General features: G+C 39.1%; 1 protein-coding gene across 1 annotated transcript; it reads left to right on the forward strand.

Moving 5' to 3' along the window:
- Positions 1-215: 215 nt before the first annotated feature.
- Positions 216-3340, forward strand: LOC110604282 (trihelix transcription factor ASIL1). Its single transcript, XM_021742449.2, has 2 exons — positions 216-1472; positions 2925-3340. The coding sequence occupies exons 1-2, from the start codon at positions 614-616 to the stop codon at positions 3017-3019; spliced, it is 954 nt and encodes a 317-aa protein (XP_021598141.1). The 5' UTR covers positions 216-613; the 3' UTR covers positions 3020-3340.
- Positions 3341-20767: the final 17427 nt, after the last annotated feature.

A 20767-nucleotide genomic window follows, 5' to 3' on the forward strand; every position in this document is an offset into this window, starting at 1 on the left:
ATGTAGTTAAAAAGGAGAATTAACAAAAGTATCAGAGATATGCCATATTGTAAAATTAAATAACACCACTTTGCTAAAAGAAAATGTGTTACAAAATTAAATATTTTGTAATATTATACAGATTAAATAATAATTTTAAATTTTAATTTAATAATAATAATATAAAAAAAATAAAGATATGAACGTGTGAATAATAAAAATAAAAATATTAAAGGCAAGTGGAGGTTGGAAGAAAACTAAAGAGAAACGGTACAGAGAGAGAGAGAGCCCTAACTTATGGTTACCAAACGGAGGCGCAATTTGGCAGGCTAAGACAGTGAGAGGCAGCCGAGCCAAATCCCGATGACGCAACGCAAGCCACCCCACTTATTCTCCGTTTACTTCACGCGCTTATCCACGTCCCGGCGACCCCTCTCTATTATTTCCCCTACTCTTGCGCCCCATGCGTCCGGCGCGTCACCTTCGCCGCACCGACCCCGTTTTCTTGTTTTTTTTCTTGGTCAGAGATCCCCTTTACTCTTTAACCTTATCTCTCCCGTCAATATCACACAAACCGAGAATAACCTAACACGCCACAACCACCCTCCACCACCACCACCACCATTTCAGGGAGATGGGTGACCTCATCGATTCCGTCACGCCGTCCACCACACCTCACTCCCGACCCTTGCCTATCCGTGAGGATTGCTGGAGCGAGGAGGCTACCTCCACTCTTGTTGAAGTTTGGGGCAAACGGTATTTGGAGCTCAACCGAGGTAATCTTCGTCAGAAGGATTGGCAGGAAGTCGCCGACGCTGTCAACGCCAAACATGGCCATACCAAGAAGACTCACCGTACGGATGTACAGTGTAAGAACCGTATTGACACGATTAAAAAGAAGTACAAGATCGAGAAGGCTAGGGTTACCTCCTCTAACGGAATGTTAACGTCGTCGTGGCCTTTCTATGAGAGCTTAGATGCCTTGATCGGATCTAATTTCTCTTCTAAGAAACAAGCTTCTCCGTCTTTGTCTCCGTCTCCTCCCGTGGCTTTGCCTATGACTTCCTACAGGAGGACTCCGTCTTCGACTCCGCCTACGGCTGTGGTGGCCTTGCCCCAGAAAAGGCCGTTGGATGATGGTTATTTCAGGAGGAATTACTCGGCCATGGCTGCGGCTGCAGCAGCCGCAGCTGAATCGGAGAGTGAAGAAGAGGAGGAGGAGGAGGAGGAGGAGGGGGAAAGGGAGAGGGAGAGGGAGAGGGAAAGTGAGGAAGATGAGGAGGGAGAGGGAATTAGGAGATTGGCTCGAGCTATAGAGAGATTTGGAGAGGTTTATGAGAGAGTGGAGAGCGAGAAGTTGAGGCAGATGCTGGATTTGGAGAAGCAGAGGATGAAATTTGCCAAAGATTTGGAAATGGAGAGAATGCGGATTTTCACTGAGACGCAGATTCAGCTTGAGAAGATTAAGAAAGGCAAGCGATCTGGTTCCAATGGTGAGAGAGATTATTGAAATTGACTCTAATGTTCTTTGATCCTTTACTTTTGTGTAAATCTTTGTTCGAAGTTAGGGCATGGAGATTTCATGAATTAATATTATTATGGATTTTGTGCACGATTGCTAATATCAGAATTTTGGACCTGGTATGGATAGAACAACGCAGTTAACCATTGCCATTCCCTCAAAAATTAGATATGACAGGTTAAAAGTGACTACATTTGTCAATCTATCTGCTAAAGTTCAATACTTTCATTTACTTTTCAATTTGATTTGATCTTATCTGGAATTTAATTTCTATTTGTTGGAATAGAGTCTAGAGTCACTACCCTGGAGCATTTTTTTAGGGATATAACAAGTTTTTTAAAAATATTTAGCTTTGTTTTAAGTTGTTGAAAGGTCAAAAGTAGTTAATTTTTTAATAGGTAATTTATAATTAATGTTTCCATCTAGAACGTGTGTGGATTGATTTGTAAATGTAACATGTTAGTGTTACTGGTTTAACATTTGATGTTATATATTTTTATAGTTATGCAAGTACCTAATCCAAAACCCCAGTAGCTATTACACCTCCACTCTCCGCCCATTATCTTGACATTTAATCAAATGAGATTGGACAGAGCCACAGATTTTTCTCCCAATTACTCTTTAGTATTGCTAGAGAATTCCAGTCCAATTGTAGGGGGGTAAAATTTCTGGGTGGATATGGGTGATTTGAGCTTTTAGAGCAATAATAACAATATGAAAATGGTCAAAGAAAATGGCTATTTGGTGGTAATATTCATTGAACATGGATGCACGGCATTTCAATTTTGATATAATGTATGTGCCATTTGCCTTGTAGCATGTAGTGTCCTTCTTATTGATGCCTAGTATCCATATTTTTCCGCTGCTGTGTTGAGGGAGTATGAATGTGTATTGCGTCATTCTACATATAAGGCTTGTATTTACTATATCAGCTGAAATTCATAATTTGTATTTCAGAGGTTGTAGGAAGCATATTATTTTAGTTTAGCAATCCTGATCACTCATGGATAAGAAACTCCACCATAACTCCAATTGTTTGGATTATTATCATTTCTCTAACAAGTAACAATTTGTACATAGCCAAGCCTCTTCTCTTTTTTTTTTTTGTGTGTTTTTGTGAGAGACATAAGCAAACCGTTTTATTATTTAATTGCTGTTCTCTCTCTCTCTCTCCCCCTTTTGGATTATAGTAGACACTGTGAATTGCTGGGTTGCACTTTCTGGCGATCTCATACCTAGTATTTTAAGTTGCCAGTCATTTATATGTTGGGCGACATGAATTGGTGGTATTATGCGTGCAATAGGCAGATCAGTCTACTTCCTATTCTAATTATCTTGTCATGCTGAGTTGGTATTTTGATGTTCTTTTTACATCTTTCTTGTTGGATGCTACTGCTGTATCCAAATCTTTTTTCCTTTTCAGATTTCTTGAACATGGTCTTTCCGCACTTCAACAAGATGCAATTTATCCAGCCAGTTGATAAACATCTTTCTTATCATTTATTACCCAGGCCCTAACTTAGGAAGAAAACCTTTATGCTTTTGGATTGAAACGGAGATCCTTGTTAGGTCTTTGTTATGTAGAATTGAAAGATTGATAGTGTCATTCTGTTGAAACAAGAATCTGAACATAGGATTAGCAGCTACCTTGTACATATATATATATATATATATATATATAGTTCAAATGTAGATGTTGCATGAAACAGTTCTCAACTATGGATGATCGCATATGTGATATTTATGTTTGGTTTGACAACCCCTCCTTAAATACTTCGATCTCCAGAGGTCCAGAGGCTCTGTCAGCACAATTCTAATAAGGATTTTAGAGGTTATGTTTCTCCTTCTTGTCTCTCCCCCCCCCCCCCCCTCTCTTGTCTCCTTTGTTTATCAGAAGATCTTCCTATGTCTGAGTTTGGGAAAAGCAAATCACAAAGGTAGCACCTGAATAATTACCAGACCTGGAACAGTCTTCACACCATCAAGAATCGCTATCACACCATGTGAATCACTGTGGCAAGAGACAAGAATCACCTTGCCATTGCACCATCACAAATTGCCTTTGCATGTGGGTTTATGGGTTGTTTTATTGGGTCTTATCACATTTGTGAGAAAAAAATGGAAGAAGAATGAGATGTAAAGAGAGAAAGGGGTCCACAGGATTGTGACCATAGAAAAGAAGGGGAAAGAAGAAGGAGATAAAAAGAGAGAAGTGGTCCATACGACTATAGTTGTAAGGAAGAAGGAGGAGAAGAAATGATGAAATAAGGAATGATCATTAAAGGAAAGTAGAGTATTGGGCTAATAGAAATAGAAGATTGAATGATGGTGGGTGAGAGTGAGAATGTGAGTTATATTTATAAAAATATAAATTTACGAGCTAATGGAGAATACGACATAGTATAGATTTTGATTCAGTTTGGTTTTTCTTTGATTTTATAAAAATAAACTAAATTGAACAGATTAACTGAAATTTATGAAAACTAATAATCAATTTGATTCGGTTTTTGATTTAGACCGAAAACTGAATAGGCTTAGAGGCAACAATGAAATATATAGAAGAATAATAAATGAGCAATTAAGGGAGTAGTGCTATAATATGCCAAAACAAAATTTAATTCAGTTTCTTCTACTATCTTTGTGGAAAAAAAATATTCACCAATCTATATGTTTAACCATTTCATTTAGCCGTGGCAACAGTTCTATAATTTTATCCATCAGTTTTCGTTCTTCCATTAATAGTAGCGAGCTTATAAATTGCTTTCACTCCATCATACTTTCTATGGAACAACTTTATTTGTTTGAAGGTAACTAAATTAGCTAATGTATAATCACATCTAAGAATCAATTTTTGCATTATATCATAGGTCACTTAATGTTGCTAAGATGATTGATGAGAAAATAAGAATTTGATTTGAATGATGAATTATGATTGATGAGAAAATAAGAATTTGATTTGAATGAGTGCTAATCAATTCATCAGTTTGCAAATATAAAAATTCCAAATATTTATTTTCAATTAATAATATCAATCACTTCTTATTAAAATTCAATAAGAACAAAAGGAGCACATATCTTAAGGCAATTGAACTTGCCTTTAAATAATTCTCCAAAAAGTATAATTTTTTCCTAAAATAATGAATCAAATATGTAACTTTTAATCTTTGCTTATTGATTCTCAGCTTAAATTATTTCAAAATTAAAAGAAAAGAATCATAGAGCTACATTTTTTAACACAATTACTCACTAATTCATCAACTTCTTTAAAATAAACAAACAAATAAAATATATTAGGAGCAATTTCAGTAGAAACAAATGCATGACAACTAAAAGGGAGCGATGCCTTGTAGAATATTAAACCACCTGATTTATTGATAATGTATAAACTATATATTGTTGCTATTTTCGATCACTTCCTTAAAATTTGAACTTAAAGAAGAAGAAATAGAATTCAAAAAACCTAATGATGATAAAAATATCTGCAGTAGGATACTAGGAATGATAACCACACCTAACGATGATAAAAATATTTGCAGTAGGATGCCAGGAATGATAACTACTCACCTCCTAGGTAAAAATCTTACGAATATGATTTTTCTCTCCACTCTCACGTATTATGATCGGTGCCTTCAAGTATAAGTTGATTTGTATAATCACTTCAGAGTTTTCCACGTCCTACAGGTGGTAAATGATAATGTAGAAGTTGATTTTAAGATTCCAACTATATCGTAACATTCTTATAATTTTTTTGAGATTTCAAATACTTAGCCATCTTAGTTCAGTGGTAGAGCACATGGCTTTTAACCATGTGGTTGTGAATTTGATCCCTATAGATGGCGTTAAGCCCTGTTTGCTCTAACTTGTCTTTTAGTTTTTAATGGTTGAATTTTAAATTAAATAAATATCATTAGATTATGTATTTCAAAATTTCTTTTTAATAACTGATATAATTAAATTCTATTTTTATTTTTAAACTTTACCATAGATCCTAATTTTTTTCAAAAATTAACTTTTGACAATCAATTTATCTATTTTTTATTATTTATATGGCATAAAAATGCAAACTTATAAAGTAAATTGAATACACAATTATTACAAAAATCTTACTACTAGACTTTACCTATACAAGAACATAACCTCATTTTAAAATGATTGACAAAGTTAAATATTTTTTTATAATTTATTGTGCCATATTTATAATTTGTAATTTTATATAACTTTTAAGTGAAAAATTATAATTGTCAAACCTATCATACACCATAATATACATTGCCAAAAATTTTTTTTATCACTAAAAATTTATTCCTTTGTCACAATATATATTATCATATAATAAAAAAAATTCATAGAAACATCCACCATTAGATATAGATAGAAATATTTTTTTTTTCAATTTTCAATAACATTTATTATAACTCGTCATTTAAAAGTTTTTTATGATAATATTATATATGCTACAATAAGTTTTCCTTTTATTATGATTTATTTCTTAATAAAATATTTTTTTTGTCAAAAAATATTTGGGCCAAAACTTTAGAGAAAAATCCAATTTCAATATATTCTGTGACAAATATTTGTAATTTATCATTAAATATATAAATGACAAACTAAATATATTATAAGGACATAATTATATAATGTCACTAAAAGTTATTTCTCATGATAACTAATCATTTTCGTCATAATATATTATTTTTGTCATAATATATGACTTTTTAATGATAAATCTTATATTTTCAAAAGGTAACTTGTCACCAAATATTAAATTTGTGACGTATTTATAATTTATAATTTTATATAATTTTTAAGTGAAAAATATTGTAATTGTTAGACTCCATTTTATACACAATAATATATATTATCACAATGTTTTTCATCACTAAACTTTTATATCTTCAAAATTGGTGAGAAATAATTGCATATAAAATAGGTAATGATAAATTTTATAATTTAATATAAGAAAATTTATGTCGGTGATGAATCTAATATTTTGTCACTATTAATATTCAGGTTGACATACTATATTGTCACATAATAAAAATAATTTGTCACTAAAATATTTCTATCATCAAAGCTAGATAATTTTTGTTCGTCAAATTTTTTGATAATATTTATTATAACTCATCATTTAAAATTTTTAGTGACAATATCTCATATACATTACAATAAGTATTTTTTTATTATGATTTATTTTATAATAAAATGAATGCTTTTGTCATAAAATTTTTTTGTGAGAAATCTAACTTTAAAAATATTTTGTGATAAATATTTATAATTTAAATATATATATATTAGATGACGAATTAGATATATTATAATGACACTATTATATAATATCACTAAAATTTATATCTCATGACAACTAATCATTTTCGTCATAATATTTAATTTTTTAATAATGAAGTTTATATTATCAAAAAGTAATTTATCACAAAATATCAAATTTCTTTTGGCAGTTTTAGGTATTTTTTGCTATTAATCTTGCACTAAGATTAGCTTAAATAGTCATTTCATTCATAATTTAGTCTTTAAACTCAAATTTCCTATGGAAAAGATACTTTACTCACACCTTATTATCTGAGGACCTATGCACTTATAATGAATATTAATCAAGTTTTTGGTGTACTTATCAAAAAAATTGTTTGGTTTAATATTGTGTGATTTGGGTGTTTGATTAATTTAGGCATTTTTGTCTTTGAAATTTCTTTTATTACTACTTTTACTAGTATGTTTTTATTTCTAAAGTTTCAAGGATTTTATTTTGAGAAATTAATTATTTAGTCCCTGTAATATGGCAAAACTCATTAATTAGTCCTTTTATTTTGAAATATGCATTAAATGTCCCTGATATTTTAAAAAGTCTACTAATTAGTCTCTCCATTACTTTAGCCGTTAAGTATTGCAAAAATGTCTAAAATGCCCTGATAATTAGTAGACTTTTTAAAACGTCATGGACGCTTTAGTACATTTTTCAAAATAGAGGGACCAATTAATGAGTTTTATCATATTATAGGGACTAAATAATAATTTTTATTTTTATTTTTATGAGATGATCTAGAAGTAACCAAGATTTCCTCATTTATGAACTAGAAGTTAAGGGAACTTCTAAAACATTGAGAAAGGCAGCCAAAAGAAAAAGGCAAGAAGAAAGAAATTAGTTTGTAGAATCTCTAGTGTGAGGCGAGAATAAAATCAAATTCAAGTTGGAGAAAAAATGAATTAAGAAGTTAAACAAATGGCTCATTAGAATAATAAAACTATGTGGGATCATGTCTAACTAAACTTTACAGATTTTAGATGAAGGCATTATTAAGCCAATGGTTGATGCAGACAACTTTGAATTAAAGTCATCCTTGGTGCATATGGTGCAACATCCACAATCTAGACGATATTCTATAGAGAATTCTAATGTGCATATGGAGCATTTCTTAGAAATTAGTGACATGATTAGACTCAGATTGTTCCCTTTTTCATTGACAGATCAAGCAACGAAATGGCTTCAAGCATTATCTCCCTCACCAATTACTACTTAAGATGAGCTACCAAGAGTTTTTATTGGGCCATATTTTCTACCTAAAAAGACAACAAATTTAAGGAATGATCTTTATTCTTTGATGCCGTGAGAAGATGAATCTCTTTATACAGTGTGGGAAAGATACTAACAGACTAGTGATATCCACAAGTATATGGAATCGTCTCAAGTAATAAAGAGGAAGTAGAGTATCGTATATAGAGGTGAGCAGTATTCGGTTCAAACTGAAAAAATCGATCGAACCGAACCGATTTGAAATTTTGGTTCAGTTTTTTATATATTTCGGTTCGGTTCAATTTTAAATTTCAAAAACTTCGGTTATTTCGGTTCGGTTTGATTTTGATCAGAAAAAAATCGAAAAAACTGAACCAAATCGATTAGTGATAATAATATGTTTTTTCAATAATATAGAGAAATTAAATCATATTAAGATTAAAATATTTTAATTAAATTTTAAAATATTAAAAATAAAGTGTAAAAAATAAAAAAATTATTAAAAATCGAAACCGATCAAACCGAACCGAATCAAAACGAATCAGACCGGTTCGGTTCGGTTTTCATAAACACTAAAATTTCGATTTTCGATTTATTCAGTTCGGTTCGGTTTTGAACCAAACCGACCGAATGCTCACCCCTAATTGTATCCACAGGACTGAAAATTAAATACCAAAATATTTGTAAATCTAATTATTATTTAGACTATCAATTGTGAAGAATGATTTTAAACTTGAAATAAAATAAAAAAATAAAATTAATATTAAGTACTAGGGTATCTTGATTTCACTTGGACGTGATTCAATTAATTCATTTGGTTAACAATTCAATATTAATTATCAAATATACAACAAATAAATCCTAAGGTAATTCACCCTCTCTTTGGAGTAAGATCAAATTAATTAACTAAAAATGATCACCTATCTCCCAATAATCTAATAATTCTCTAATTAATTTTACAAACACTGTCATTATTTTGTCTAAGGCTCAACAGGTCAATTCTTTATTCCCAATCCAATTAATATTTATATGATATTCAATTTCCAATTCAGTCTTAAAACGTTCCCTTCCAGTATTAACCTGAGGATAAGTATCCTGTAGGTGCTCAAAAACATTAATATCAAGAATTGAATAATACATTGGTAAAAAAAAAAACTCAAATAAATTAAAGTGAATCAATAATCCAAGCTATATCAAGTCCCATAGCAAAGGAATTTAGTTGCTCATGTTCAATAATTCAACAATAAACTCTATTAAAACATTATCCAAAACTATTCTAAAATAATTGTGAATAATAAATCAAAAGAATAAGAGAAGAAATAAAAACTCTAGATATATGAATTTCTCTTTCTAGATCTTTCAAATCTTCCTCCTTGAGTTCTTCGTGATTTTCATCGTGTATATGTGTTCAAAAGTAAACAAAAATTTCTTGAGTATCTCAATTATGATGTATTTATACTCTCGAGACTCCTAATCCGTGGCCTAATAAAATACATAGAGAAGTAGGACTTTCTGGTTAAAAACATGGGGCATTACGTGTGGAAGAGAGCGAAACATGAGATAGACCATAAAAAATGGGTCTACCCCATATTTTATATTATATGATTCAGCTCCAAATTTTTGTCTAGAGAGAAACATGGAGCATGAGACCAAGATATGGGTGTCAGAGACAAATATTTTTGTCTATTTCTTTAAAATCTCTTCAAATTATCTTGGATTTCTCTTCAAAGTGTCTCATTTATTCATTAACTTATTTTGATCTATAAAAACACTATAAATTAAGTGAAAACATCAAGTAATATGTTAAAACTAAAAGTCTTAAAATTAAACATAAAAATCTAATAAGACTTTTAGCATCATTACAATCCAACATAATAACATTTCTCAAATCAACAATAAAAGAGTTCTACTATTGGTTTTATTTTATCTAATGTGTTCTCATAAGTTCTTGGACATGAGATATAGCTTATTGTATTGTAGTTTGACAGTCTTTTTGCTTAAATTTTAACAACATAGCTGGTATGGCTCCATTAGCGAATCAGGCAATTCCTTCTTCCTCTTTGAATTTGGAATAACAGTTTGAACAAAACCTACAAATCACTATAGTATAAAATGTCAAACCACCATTAAAGATGAAAAATGTCATTTTTTTTCATAAGAGTCCAAGCATTTATCAATACAAAAAAGAGAGTAAATGATTGGCCTAATACCTATGCTGCAAATGTTGTACCTTTAAGACTTTTCTAATTTAAGAGAAAAATGATTGTTTTATGGAATAAGAAAAGCTCTCCTCTCCTCTTTTCTATTTTTATTAGTTTCTATTTTTGGTACAAAACCACATTCCAATACCAAATTTCGCAAAAACTTACTTATTGTAACGACCCGAAAATCGGACCGCTACCGGCGCTAGGATCCAGATCGGCTTAAGGCCGCCGGGACCCGTAGCAAGCCTGACATGTAACCTGTAAACCTGTTTAATCCCATACATGATCAACAACATCCATAGAAATTAAAACTTTTCTTTCATACATTCTATCATACACCAAACTCAACCTGTGCATGCACTAAACATAGTCATAATCATAAACTTGACCCCTCGTTGGGATCTCATCAATGCCCCCAATGGGTGGCATAACATGTGTTGAGTTGGTTTACATCTATATCATAAAACATCTAAGATCATGTAATAAAAGGGATAACAATACTTATAGGGTCAAGCACAATTTCTAATCCTCAAAATCATTATACATAACATGACTATTCATAACATTACATCATTATACAATTTATCATGTCCACTTTCTATCTATTACAAACACATGACTTTACTCTTCTTGACTTCTCTGTCTAGCCCGTACCTGCAATCCTGGGGGATTAGGGAAAAGGGGTGAGCTACTAGAGCCCAGTGAGCAGAATAATAGAAAATAACATTTAAAATCTCATGCCATCATGTAATGCAACACATCACAACAAATCACATCTCGGATGGTATTGTCACCAATAGTCCTCTACATTTCAAAGTGCCGGGACGTAGAATGGGTCAACCGGTCTTTCTCTTAACATAACATAACATAGCATTCCAATGTGCCAGGGACGTAGAATGGGTACAACCTGGACTTTCTCTTACATCGTGCCAGGGACGTAGAATGGGTACAACCTGGACTTCCATACCGTATCATGCCGTAACATCATCATATCATATGAGGACTAAAGGATCATCCAATAACCAATCCACATCAACATCATAAATGCAATGCAACATATTCGTGAATTCTAATGCAAACAACCTAATTCATCATATGGCATTCATGATGCATGAACATGCTAAAAACTTTATAATTTATTTGCTTTAAATCGTAAAGGTTTATTCTACTCACCTCTGGCTAGCTCTGACACTGACTGAAGCAGCTGACTCACTGATGAGGTCCTCGGTTCCTCGGGTCCGAACCTACACAGGTGGACTCAAATGAGGGACCAAACAACTAGAACATAGCTCTAAAAACATCCCCCAAAAACCCTCTAAAACACCTCAAAACATTCATGCAAGAACATGCAAAGGAAGGCGGGACAGGGCACTTTCGGCGGCAGGTTCGGCGGCCGAAAGTCCCTCCAGAGCCGAAAGTCAGGCAGGTTCGGCAGCACCTTCGGCGGCCGAAACTCCCAGACAGAGGCGAAACTCATGCATGTTCGGCGGCCGAAACTCTCAGACAGAGACGAAAGTCTCCTTTCGGGGGCAAGCTTCGGCAGCCGAAGGCTGCTTCCACAAGCATGTTCGGCGGCCGAAAGTTCCTTCGGCTGCCGAACCTGGTTTCTCCCTTAGTGGCAGAAACTCATCTCTTCTATGCATAAACGCCTCCCATTCCATCCAAACATGCATAAACCTATTCTACAACACACATACACAAGCATACAAGCTCCTAGGGGCTTCAAACTATCTAAAACCCCATCTACAACACATCAATCATGCATTTGCAAGCCACATTGTTCAAAAACACATCATGAACTCATAAACCTAACCATAAGCTAAACATGCATTCTACCCCATAGATCTTTATAAAACTTACTTAAAACATGCAATGAGCTTAAGATCGGCTCTTACCTCTTGAAGATCGAGAGGAAAACGACCCTAGCTCGAAGATGGGAGAGATTTGAGTTCTTGAACCTCAAAGCTCCAAAACTCGCTTTAAACTCGAAAATCTTCAAAACAAGATGAAAACTTGTGAGAATCGTGAAAGATTTGAAGGAAAAACTCAAAGATTGGTGAGAGACGGCGGAGAGCTCACCTTGGCCGACAATGGGGAGAAAAGCTCGCCCATTTCAGCTAAGGGACCCTTTTATAGTGGCTGGCCAGGCCACGTTCGGGGGCCGAACGTGCCTCCGCATGCATGCCATGTTCGGCGGCCGAACTTGGGTTTTCCTCCAAGGATATTTTCATGCAAAAACTCATTTCCTTTTCACTTAAAACCATGAAAAACATTAAAAAATTTTATGAAAATATGTTTCTACCCTACTAGAGGCTTCTGACATCCGAGATTCCACCGGACGGTAGGAATTCCGATACCGGAGTCTAGCAGGGTATTACATTCTCCCCCCTTAAGAACATTCGTCCCCGAATGTTCCTCGACTAGCACATGCAAGGCATACAACATATCATACACATAAAACACATGAAACATATAAGAACTAACCTTAGAAAAGATAAGGGTATTGCTGGAGCATGGACTCCCGTGTCTCCCAAGTGCATTCTTCCAAATTGTGGTGGTTCCATAGGACTTTCACCATTGGGATTTCCTTGTTTCTTAGCTTCCTGATCTGGGTGTCCATGATCCGTACTGGCTGCTCAACATAGGTGAGATCTTCTTGGATCTCCACATCAGGCTCACTAAGAACCTTGCCCGGATCTGACACGAACTTTCTCAACATGGAAACATGGAAAACCGGATGGATTCTTTCCATTGAAGCAGGTAAATCCAGCTTGTACGACACATTCCCAATCTTTTGCAAGACTTTAAAGGGTCCGATGTATCGTGGGGCTAGTTTACCTTTCTTCCCAAAGCGAACCACTCCTTTCATTGGAGACACCTTGAGCAATACCAGATCCCCCTCCTGAAACTCTACCTGTCTTCTGCGGATGTCTGCATAACTCTTCTGTCTGCTTGCAGCAGTCTTGATCCTTTCTCTGATTATGGGTACCACCCTGCTGGTAATCTCTACTAGCTCAGACCCTGCCAAGGCCTTCTCTCCAACTTCCTCCCAGCAAACAGGCGACCTGCACTTCCTTCCGTACAAAGCTTCCTATGGAGCCATCCCGATGCTAGCATGATGGCTGTTATTGTAAGCAAACTCCACCAAAGGTAGATGCTGCCTCCAAGAACCGCCAAAGTCCTGCACACACATTCTGAGCATATCCTCGATAGTCTGGATGGTCCTTTCTGACTGTCCATCAGTCTGGGGGTGGAAGGCAGTACTGAAATCCAACCTAGTACCCATGGCATTCTGCAGACTCCGCCAAAACCTGGAGGTGAACTGGGGCCCTCTATCAGACACTATTGAGACAGGAACCCCATGCAGCCTGACGATCTCATCAACATACACCTGCGCCAACTTGTCCACAGAATAGCCACTCCTGACAGGGATGAAGTGAGCAGATTTGGTGAGTCTGTCCACAATCACCCATATGGAGTCCAATCTGTTGGACGCCGCCGGTAACCCCACTACGAAGTCCATAGCTATATTCTCCCATTTCCACTCTGGAATAGGTAGCGGGTTAAGCATTCCAGCCGGTTTCTGATGTTCCAGCTTCACCCTCTGACACACTTCGCAGGCTGACACAAACTGTGCCACTTCTTTCTTCACGCTGGCCACCAATAAACTTTCTTCAGATCTTGATACATCTTGGTGGCTCCGGGGTGAACGCTGTATCTTGCATTATGAGCCTCCCTCATAATGTCTCCTTTTAGCCCTATGTCATATGGTACACAAAGTCTGCTCCCATAGCGGAGGATCCCCTTACTGTCAAATCTGAACTCACTGTCCTTGCCTGACTGAACAGTCCTAGCAATCTTTACTAACTCTGGGTCCTCATGCTGTTCTGAGCCACTTGCTCCAGAAACACAGGTGTCACTCTCATCTGGGCCACTAAAGCACCTGTACCAGACAACTCCAACTGTAGACCTTCATCAATGAGCTTGTAAAACTCCTTCACCACTGGTCTCCTCTCTGCCGTAATGTGGGATAGACTGCCTAGTGACTTCCGGCTTAGGGCGTCTGCCACGACATTCGCCTTACCCGGATGGTACTGAATCTTGCAATCATAGTCACTCAGTAGCTCTACCCATCTCCTCTGTCTCAAATTCCAATCTCTTTGACTCAGGATGTACTGCAGGCTCTTATGATCTGTAAAGATCTCACATTTTACCCCATAGAGGTAGTGCCTCCACATCTTGAGTGCAAAGATTACTGCTGCCATCTCAAGGTCATGTGTGGGGTAATTCAACTCATGCTTCTTCAGCTGCCTAGAAGCATAAGCAATCACCCTCTCATTCTGCATTAGTACACAACCCAGTCCCACACGGGACGCATCACAGAAGACTGTAAAGTCCTCATCACTAGATGGCAGAGCTAACACTGGTGCTGAAGTCAACCTCTTCTTAAGCTCTTAAAAACTCTCTTCGCATTGGTCGGTCCACACAAACTTCTGATTCTTCCTGGTCAACCTGGTCAGAGGAGCTGCTATTTTCGAGAAGTCCTGAATGAACCTCCTGTAGTAACCTGCCAAACCTAAGAAACTCCGGATTTCCGTCACTGAAGTGGGTCTAGGCCAGTTAGCCACAGCTTCTACCTTCTTGGGGTCCACCTCTATCCCATTCTCTGACACTACATGCCCCAAGAACAAAATGCTCCTCAGCCAGAACTCACACTTAGAGAACTTGGCATACAAGCCATGTTCCCTCAAGGTCTGCAGAACCAACCTCAGATGATGGGCATGCTCCTCTGCATTCCTGGAATACACCAAGATATCATCTATGAAGACAATAACAAATTGATCCAGGTATTGACTAAACACTCTGTTCATGAGATCCATGAATGCTGCAGGGGCGTTGGTTAACCCGAACGGCATTACAAGGAACTCAAAATGCCCATATCTGGTCCTGAAGGCTGTCTTCGGTACATCCTCCTCCCTTATCCTTAGCTGATGGTACCCCGATCTCAGATCTATTTTGGAGAAACAACCTGCTCCGGCTAGCTGGTCAAATAGATCGTCGATCCTAGGCAACGGGTACTTATTCTTGGTAATGACTTTGTTCAACTGCCTGTAGTCGATACAAAGCCTAAGGGATCCATCCTTCTTTCTCACAAACAAAATTGGTGCACCCCAAGGTGAGGTGCTCGGTCAGATGAAGCCCTTTTCTACCAGCTCTTGCAACTGTTCCTTCAATTCTTTCAACTCAGCTGGAGCCATCCTGTAGGGAGGGATAGAGATCGGTCGGGTTCCAGGCATCAATTCTATCTCGAACTCTATCTCCCTAGCAGGTGGTAAACCTGGCAGCTCGTCTGGGAACACATCCAAAAACTCTCTAACCACCGGCACCGAGGCGGGCTCTCTAACCTGACTGCTAAGCTCCCTCACATGAGCCAAATACCCCTGACATCCCCTCTTAAGCAACCTACGAGCCTGAAGAGCTGATATCAGACCTCTAGGTGTACCCCTCCTGTCTCCTCTGAAGACTACCTCTGACCCATCCTGACCTCTGAACCTGACTACCTTGTCCCTGCAGTCCAAGGTAGCACCATGGGTAGATAACCAGTCCATCCCTAGAATGACGTCAAAATCTGTCAAATCTAGAACCACAAGTTCGGCGGACAAGCATCTCCCCTCAACAAACACAGGACTACACTGGCAGACTGACTCTACCACTGATGGATCACACTTGGGTCCACTGACCCAGAGAGGACACTCTAACCCAGAGATCATCAACCCCAACCTCTCAACGGCTCTCGGAGCAATAAAAGAATGAGATGCACCAGGGTCCATCAAGGCATACACATCTGAACAACCAATGACTAAGTTACCTGCCACCACGGTGCTAGATGCATCTGCCTCCTGTTGAGTCATCGTGAAGATCCGTGCTGGAGCTGATGGACCTTCACCTCTAAAACCCGCTGAAGAAGAGGCTGCCCCTCTCCCTCTGCCTCTGCCACTGGCCTGAGTCATGGCTGGAGCTGCTGGCTGAGCCACACTACCAGAAGCTGTCTGCTGAGACTGTGATCCAATAGCTGCCCTAGGACACTCCCGAGCCATGTGTCCCTCTTGCCCGCATCTGAAACAGGCTGCTGTCCCAGCCCGGCAAACTCCCCTGTGTGGCCTACTACACTTTGCACAAACTGCATTATCCGCACCAGAGCTCGAGCCACTCCCTAGTCCCAAACTGGACTTGACCTTGTTCCAAAACTTGTTCTTCTTGGGCTTCCTAGTGGTGTTACTCCACTTTTTGCTACTTGAAGCTGCTGAACTAAGAGAAGAAGAGCCTGGGGTCTTGGAACCCGAAGACTGTGCCATTGACTGTGTAATACCCGGCTAGACTCCGGTATCGGAATTCCTACCGTCCGGTGGAATCTCGGATGTCGGAAGCCTCTAGTAGGGTAAAACCATGTTTTTATGAAATGTTTTAATGTGTTTTTATGTTTTAAGCATGGAAGAAAATGAGTTTTTGCATGAAAATAGCATTGGAGGAAAACTCAGGTTCGGCCGCCGAACCTCAAGTTCGGCCGCCGAACATGCATGCGTTGCGGGTGTGCTTTAGGCCCCCGAAAGCATAAGTGAGGGAAGTCCAGGTTCGGCCGCCGAACCCCAAGTTCGGCCGCCGAACATGGCATGCATGCGGAGGCACATTCGGCCCCCGAACGTGGTCTGGCCAGCCACTATAAAAGGGTCCCTTAGCCGAAAACGGGCGAGCTTTTTTCCCATTTTCGGCCAAGTTGAGCTCTTCGCCGTCCCTCACCCATCTTTGATGTTTTTCCTCTAAATCTTTCAAGATTTTCATTTGTTTTAACTTTGTTTTGAAGATTAAAGCTTTTGAGCAACGTTTTGGAGCTTGGAGGTTCAAGAACCCAATCTCTCCCAACTTCGAGTTTAGGTCGTCTCCCTCTCGATCTTCAAGAGGTAAGAGCCGATTTTAAGCTCATTGCATGTTTTAAGTAAGTTTTAAGTAGATCTATGGGATAGAATGCATGTTTAGGTTATGGTTATGTTTTTGGAGTTTTAATGTATGTTCATGAACAATGTGAGTTTCTTGATGTGTTGTAGATGGGGTTTATGTTGGTTTGAGGCCCCTAGGAACATGTATGCTTGTGTTTGTGTGTTGTAGAATAGGTTTGATGCATGTTTGATAAGTTTGGAGGCGAAATGTGCAAAGGGAGCCAAGTTTCTGCCCTTTTGCAGAAACCAGGTTCGGCAGCCGAAGGATTTTCGGCCGCCGAACATGGCTGGGGAGGCAGCCTTTCGGCTGCCGAAGCTTGCCCCCGAAAGGGAGACTTTCGTCTCTGTCTGGCAGTTTCGGCCGCCGAAAGTGCCGCCGAACATGCATGAGTTTCGTCTCTGTCTGGGAGTTTCGGCCCCCGAAGGTGCTGCCAAACCTGCCTGACTTTCGGCTCTGGAAGGACTTTCGGCCGCCGAACCTGCCGCCGAAAGTGCCCTGTCCAGGCCTCCTTTGCATGATTTTGTATGGTTGTTTCATGATGTTTTAGGGGGTTTTTGGGGAGTAGTTTATAGTTATGTTCAGGTGTGTTTGGTCCCTCATTTGAGTCCACCTGTGTAGGTTCGGACCCGAGGAACCAAGGACCCCAGCAGTGAGTTCAGCTGCTTCGGTGTTGTCAGAGTCAGCCAGAGGTGAGTGGAACTAAACTTAATCTTTTAAATTAAATGTTTTATCATGTTTCATGCATCATGATTATGCAATAGGATGATTGCATTAGTTTCACGAATATGCCGCATTGCATCGATTGTTGTTGATGTGGGTGAATGTTGGATGACCCAATTAGTCCATGACAGGAAGACCAGGACCCCATTCTACGGCCTGGCACAGAGTAAGGAAAGACCAGGACCTCATTCTACGGCCTGGCACGGTAATGGGACTCGAAGACCAGGAGCCCAGAGGAGGCCCTGGGATAATGGTAAGTAATGTATGTATGACAGGAAGACCAGGACCCCATGCTACGGCCTGGCACAGAGTTAGCTTGGACTAATTGGTGACAAGTTCACCCAACCCTTATGTGAATTGTCTGTGTTATGATGCATCTCATTGGAGCATAGTGTTATTATGTTTTATAGTTCAACTCACTGGGCTTTTAGCTCACCCCTCTCCCTTTTACCCCAGGCTTGCAGGTACAGGATAGAAGAGGAGGTCGGTTAGAGTAAAGCTTGTTGTGTAATAGATAGAATGTGGACATGACAAATCGTAGTACGATGTAATGTAAAAGTACAGTATAGTTATGTAATGATGTTTATGGATGTTAGAGGTGTGCTTGACCATAGATGGTTGTTATCCCTTTTATTACATGATCTTAGAGATTTTATGATGTTTATGTAAACCAACTCAACATATGTTATGTCACCCATTTGGGGGCACTGATGAGATCCCACAGAGGGATCAATGTTTATGATTTATATTATATTCAGTGCATGCACAGGTTGAGTATGGTTGATGTATATGGAAAGAAAAGTTTTAATTTTTATGTATGTTGTTGATCATGTATGGGATTATATAGGTTTACAGGTTAGATGTCAGGCTTGCTACGGGTCCCGGCGGCCTTAAGCCGATCTGGATCCTAGCGCCGGTAGCGGTCCGATTTTCGGGTCGTTACAGAATGGTATCAGAGCCCTAGGTTCATATGGTCGGACCTAGAGTGTCGGGCTCATAGATGTTATAGAAGGTCAAGCACAATAGGAAAGATCATGTCCACTAGGATGGGATGTGGAGTCCTGTCTTGAATAATGATGTGAAATGCCATGATGATATGCATGTGCATTAATGATATGCTATGATATGTGGTGTATGTGATGCGGGTTCATGTGTGCCCACATGAACCATATGATGCTAATGTTTATGTGATGTGTACTGTTTTTTTCAGAAAACAGGATGAGGGGAACTCGTCGATCAGCAAGATTGACTAGAGTGCCACCTGAGGATGAGGGCACGAGCGCCCGTCCTCTAGCATTGCCTAGGGCAATGTCTAGTAGGTCTAGCAGAGACAGAGCAGTAAGAGACCCTAGAAGGTCTTTGGATCTGGGTAGGAGCAGATCAGTTAGAGGAACAGTTCAGGGAGAAGCGTCAGAGGACATGGGGGACGATATGGATGTAGAGCAGAGGAGGGATGGCAGTCTGGGAGTTAGCATGTCAGAAGAAGGAATGTGAGAGTCCCAAGGAGGCACTCAGGCCTCGGGATTTGTTCAGCCACCCCACTACCCACACTTCTCACAACATCCCGGGTATTCGATGGGAGGTACATCGGATTACCCTAGCTTCACCCCTTATCCCACACAGATGCCATACCCACCATACTACCCACCATATTCACAATACCCAATGTATCCACCCCCACCATACTATCCAAATCCAGCAGACCCTACCTCAGAAAATGTTGCACCACCTCCACCACCTACAGAACCAGCAGCCCCTGTTGCTCAGCCATCTAGACCTAGCTCAGCCAGTGGGAGCAAGGTTAAGATGACTGACTACATGAAATTGGGTGCTCCCCAGTATGAAAAAGGGGATGACCCATTTGTATATCTTGAAAGGGTTAAAGTGATCACAGAGGAGATTGGGGCTGATGACAGTAGAGCCATTCAGATGGCTGGGTTCACGCTTAAGTGCAAGAAGGCACGAGAGTGGTTCAAGAATTATGTGAACCCGAGAGTGGACAGCATGTCCTGGGAACAGTTTGCAAACGAGTTTGCAGGTTGGGCTTTTCCCGATAGTTCAAGGGAGTTGAAGATGATAGAGTTTGAACAGTTGAGGCAGACAGAGGATATGAGTGTAGAGGAGTACACCGACAGATTCTTGGAGCTGTTGCCTTTTGCTGGGCAGAGTCTGGATACAGATTCGAAGAAGTCAAGGAGGTATGTCATGAAACTTCATTCCAGGTATTCCTCCTTGATTCAGTCCGTGGACAGGGAGAGCTTCCATGCCATAGTAGATATGGCTAGGAAAATGGAGGCCAATGCCATCATTCAGGGGACAGTTAAGCAGACAGTGGCACAGCCTTCTGGTTCTAAAACTCCGGGTGGGGGAAGATTAGATCCTTCTACCCTGAGTGCAGCAGCTTCAGGCAGTAAGAGATGGGGTAAGCCCAAGGGTAAGAAGAATAAGTTCTGGAATAAAGTCAAGTCTAGTCTGGGATTTGGGAGTGGCTCAAGCTCTGGTGCGGATAATGTAGTTTGTGCGAAGTGTGGTAGGCCACACAGGGGAGTATGTCGGTTTGGGACGAACGCCTGTTTTAGATGTGGTCAGGAGGGGCATATGGCTCGAGAATGTCCAAGAGCAGTCCCGATGGCTCAGTCCCAGCAGACAGCCTCAGGCAGTGTAGCGCAGCCAGCAGCTCCAGCCATGACTCAGGCCAGTGGCAGAGGCAGAGGGAGAGGGGCAGCCTCTTCTTCAGCGGGTTTCAGAGGTGAAGGTCCATCAGCTCCAGCACGGATCTTCATAATGACACAGCAGGAGGCAGATGCATCTAACACCGTA

The sequence above is a fragment of the Manihot esculenta genome, chromosome 16 (genome assembly GCF_001659605.2).
Source record: "Manihot esculenta cultivar AM560-2 chromosome 16, M.esculenta_v8, whole genome shotgun sequence".
Classification (NCBI taxonomy): domain Eukaryota; kingdom Viridiplantae; phylum Streptophyta; class Magnoliopsida; order Malpighiales; family Euphorbiaceae; genus Manihot; species Manihot esculenta.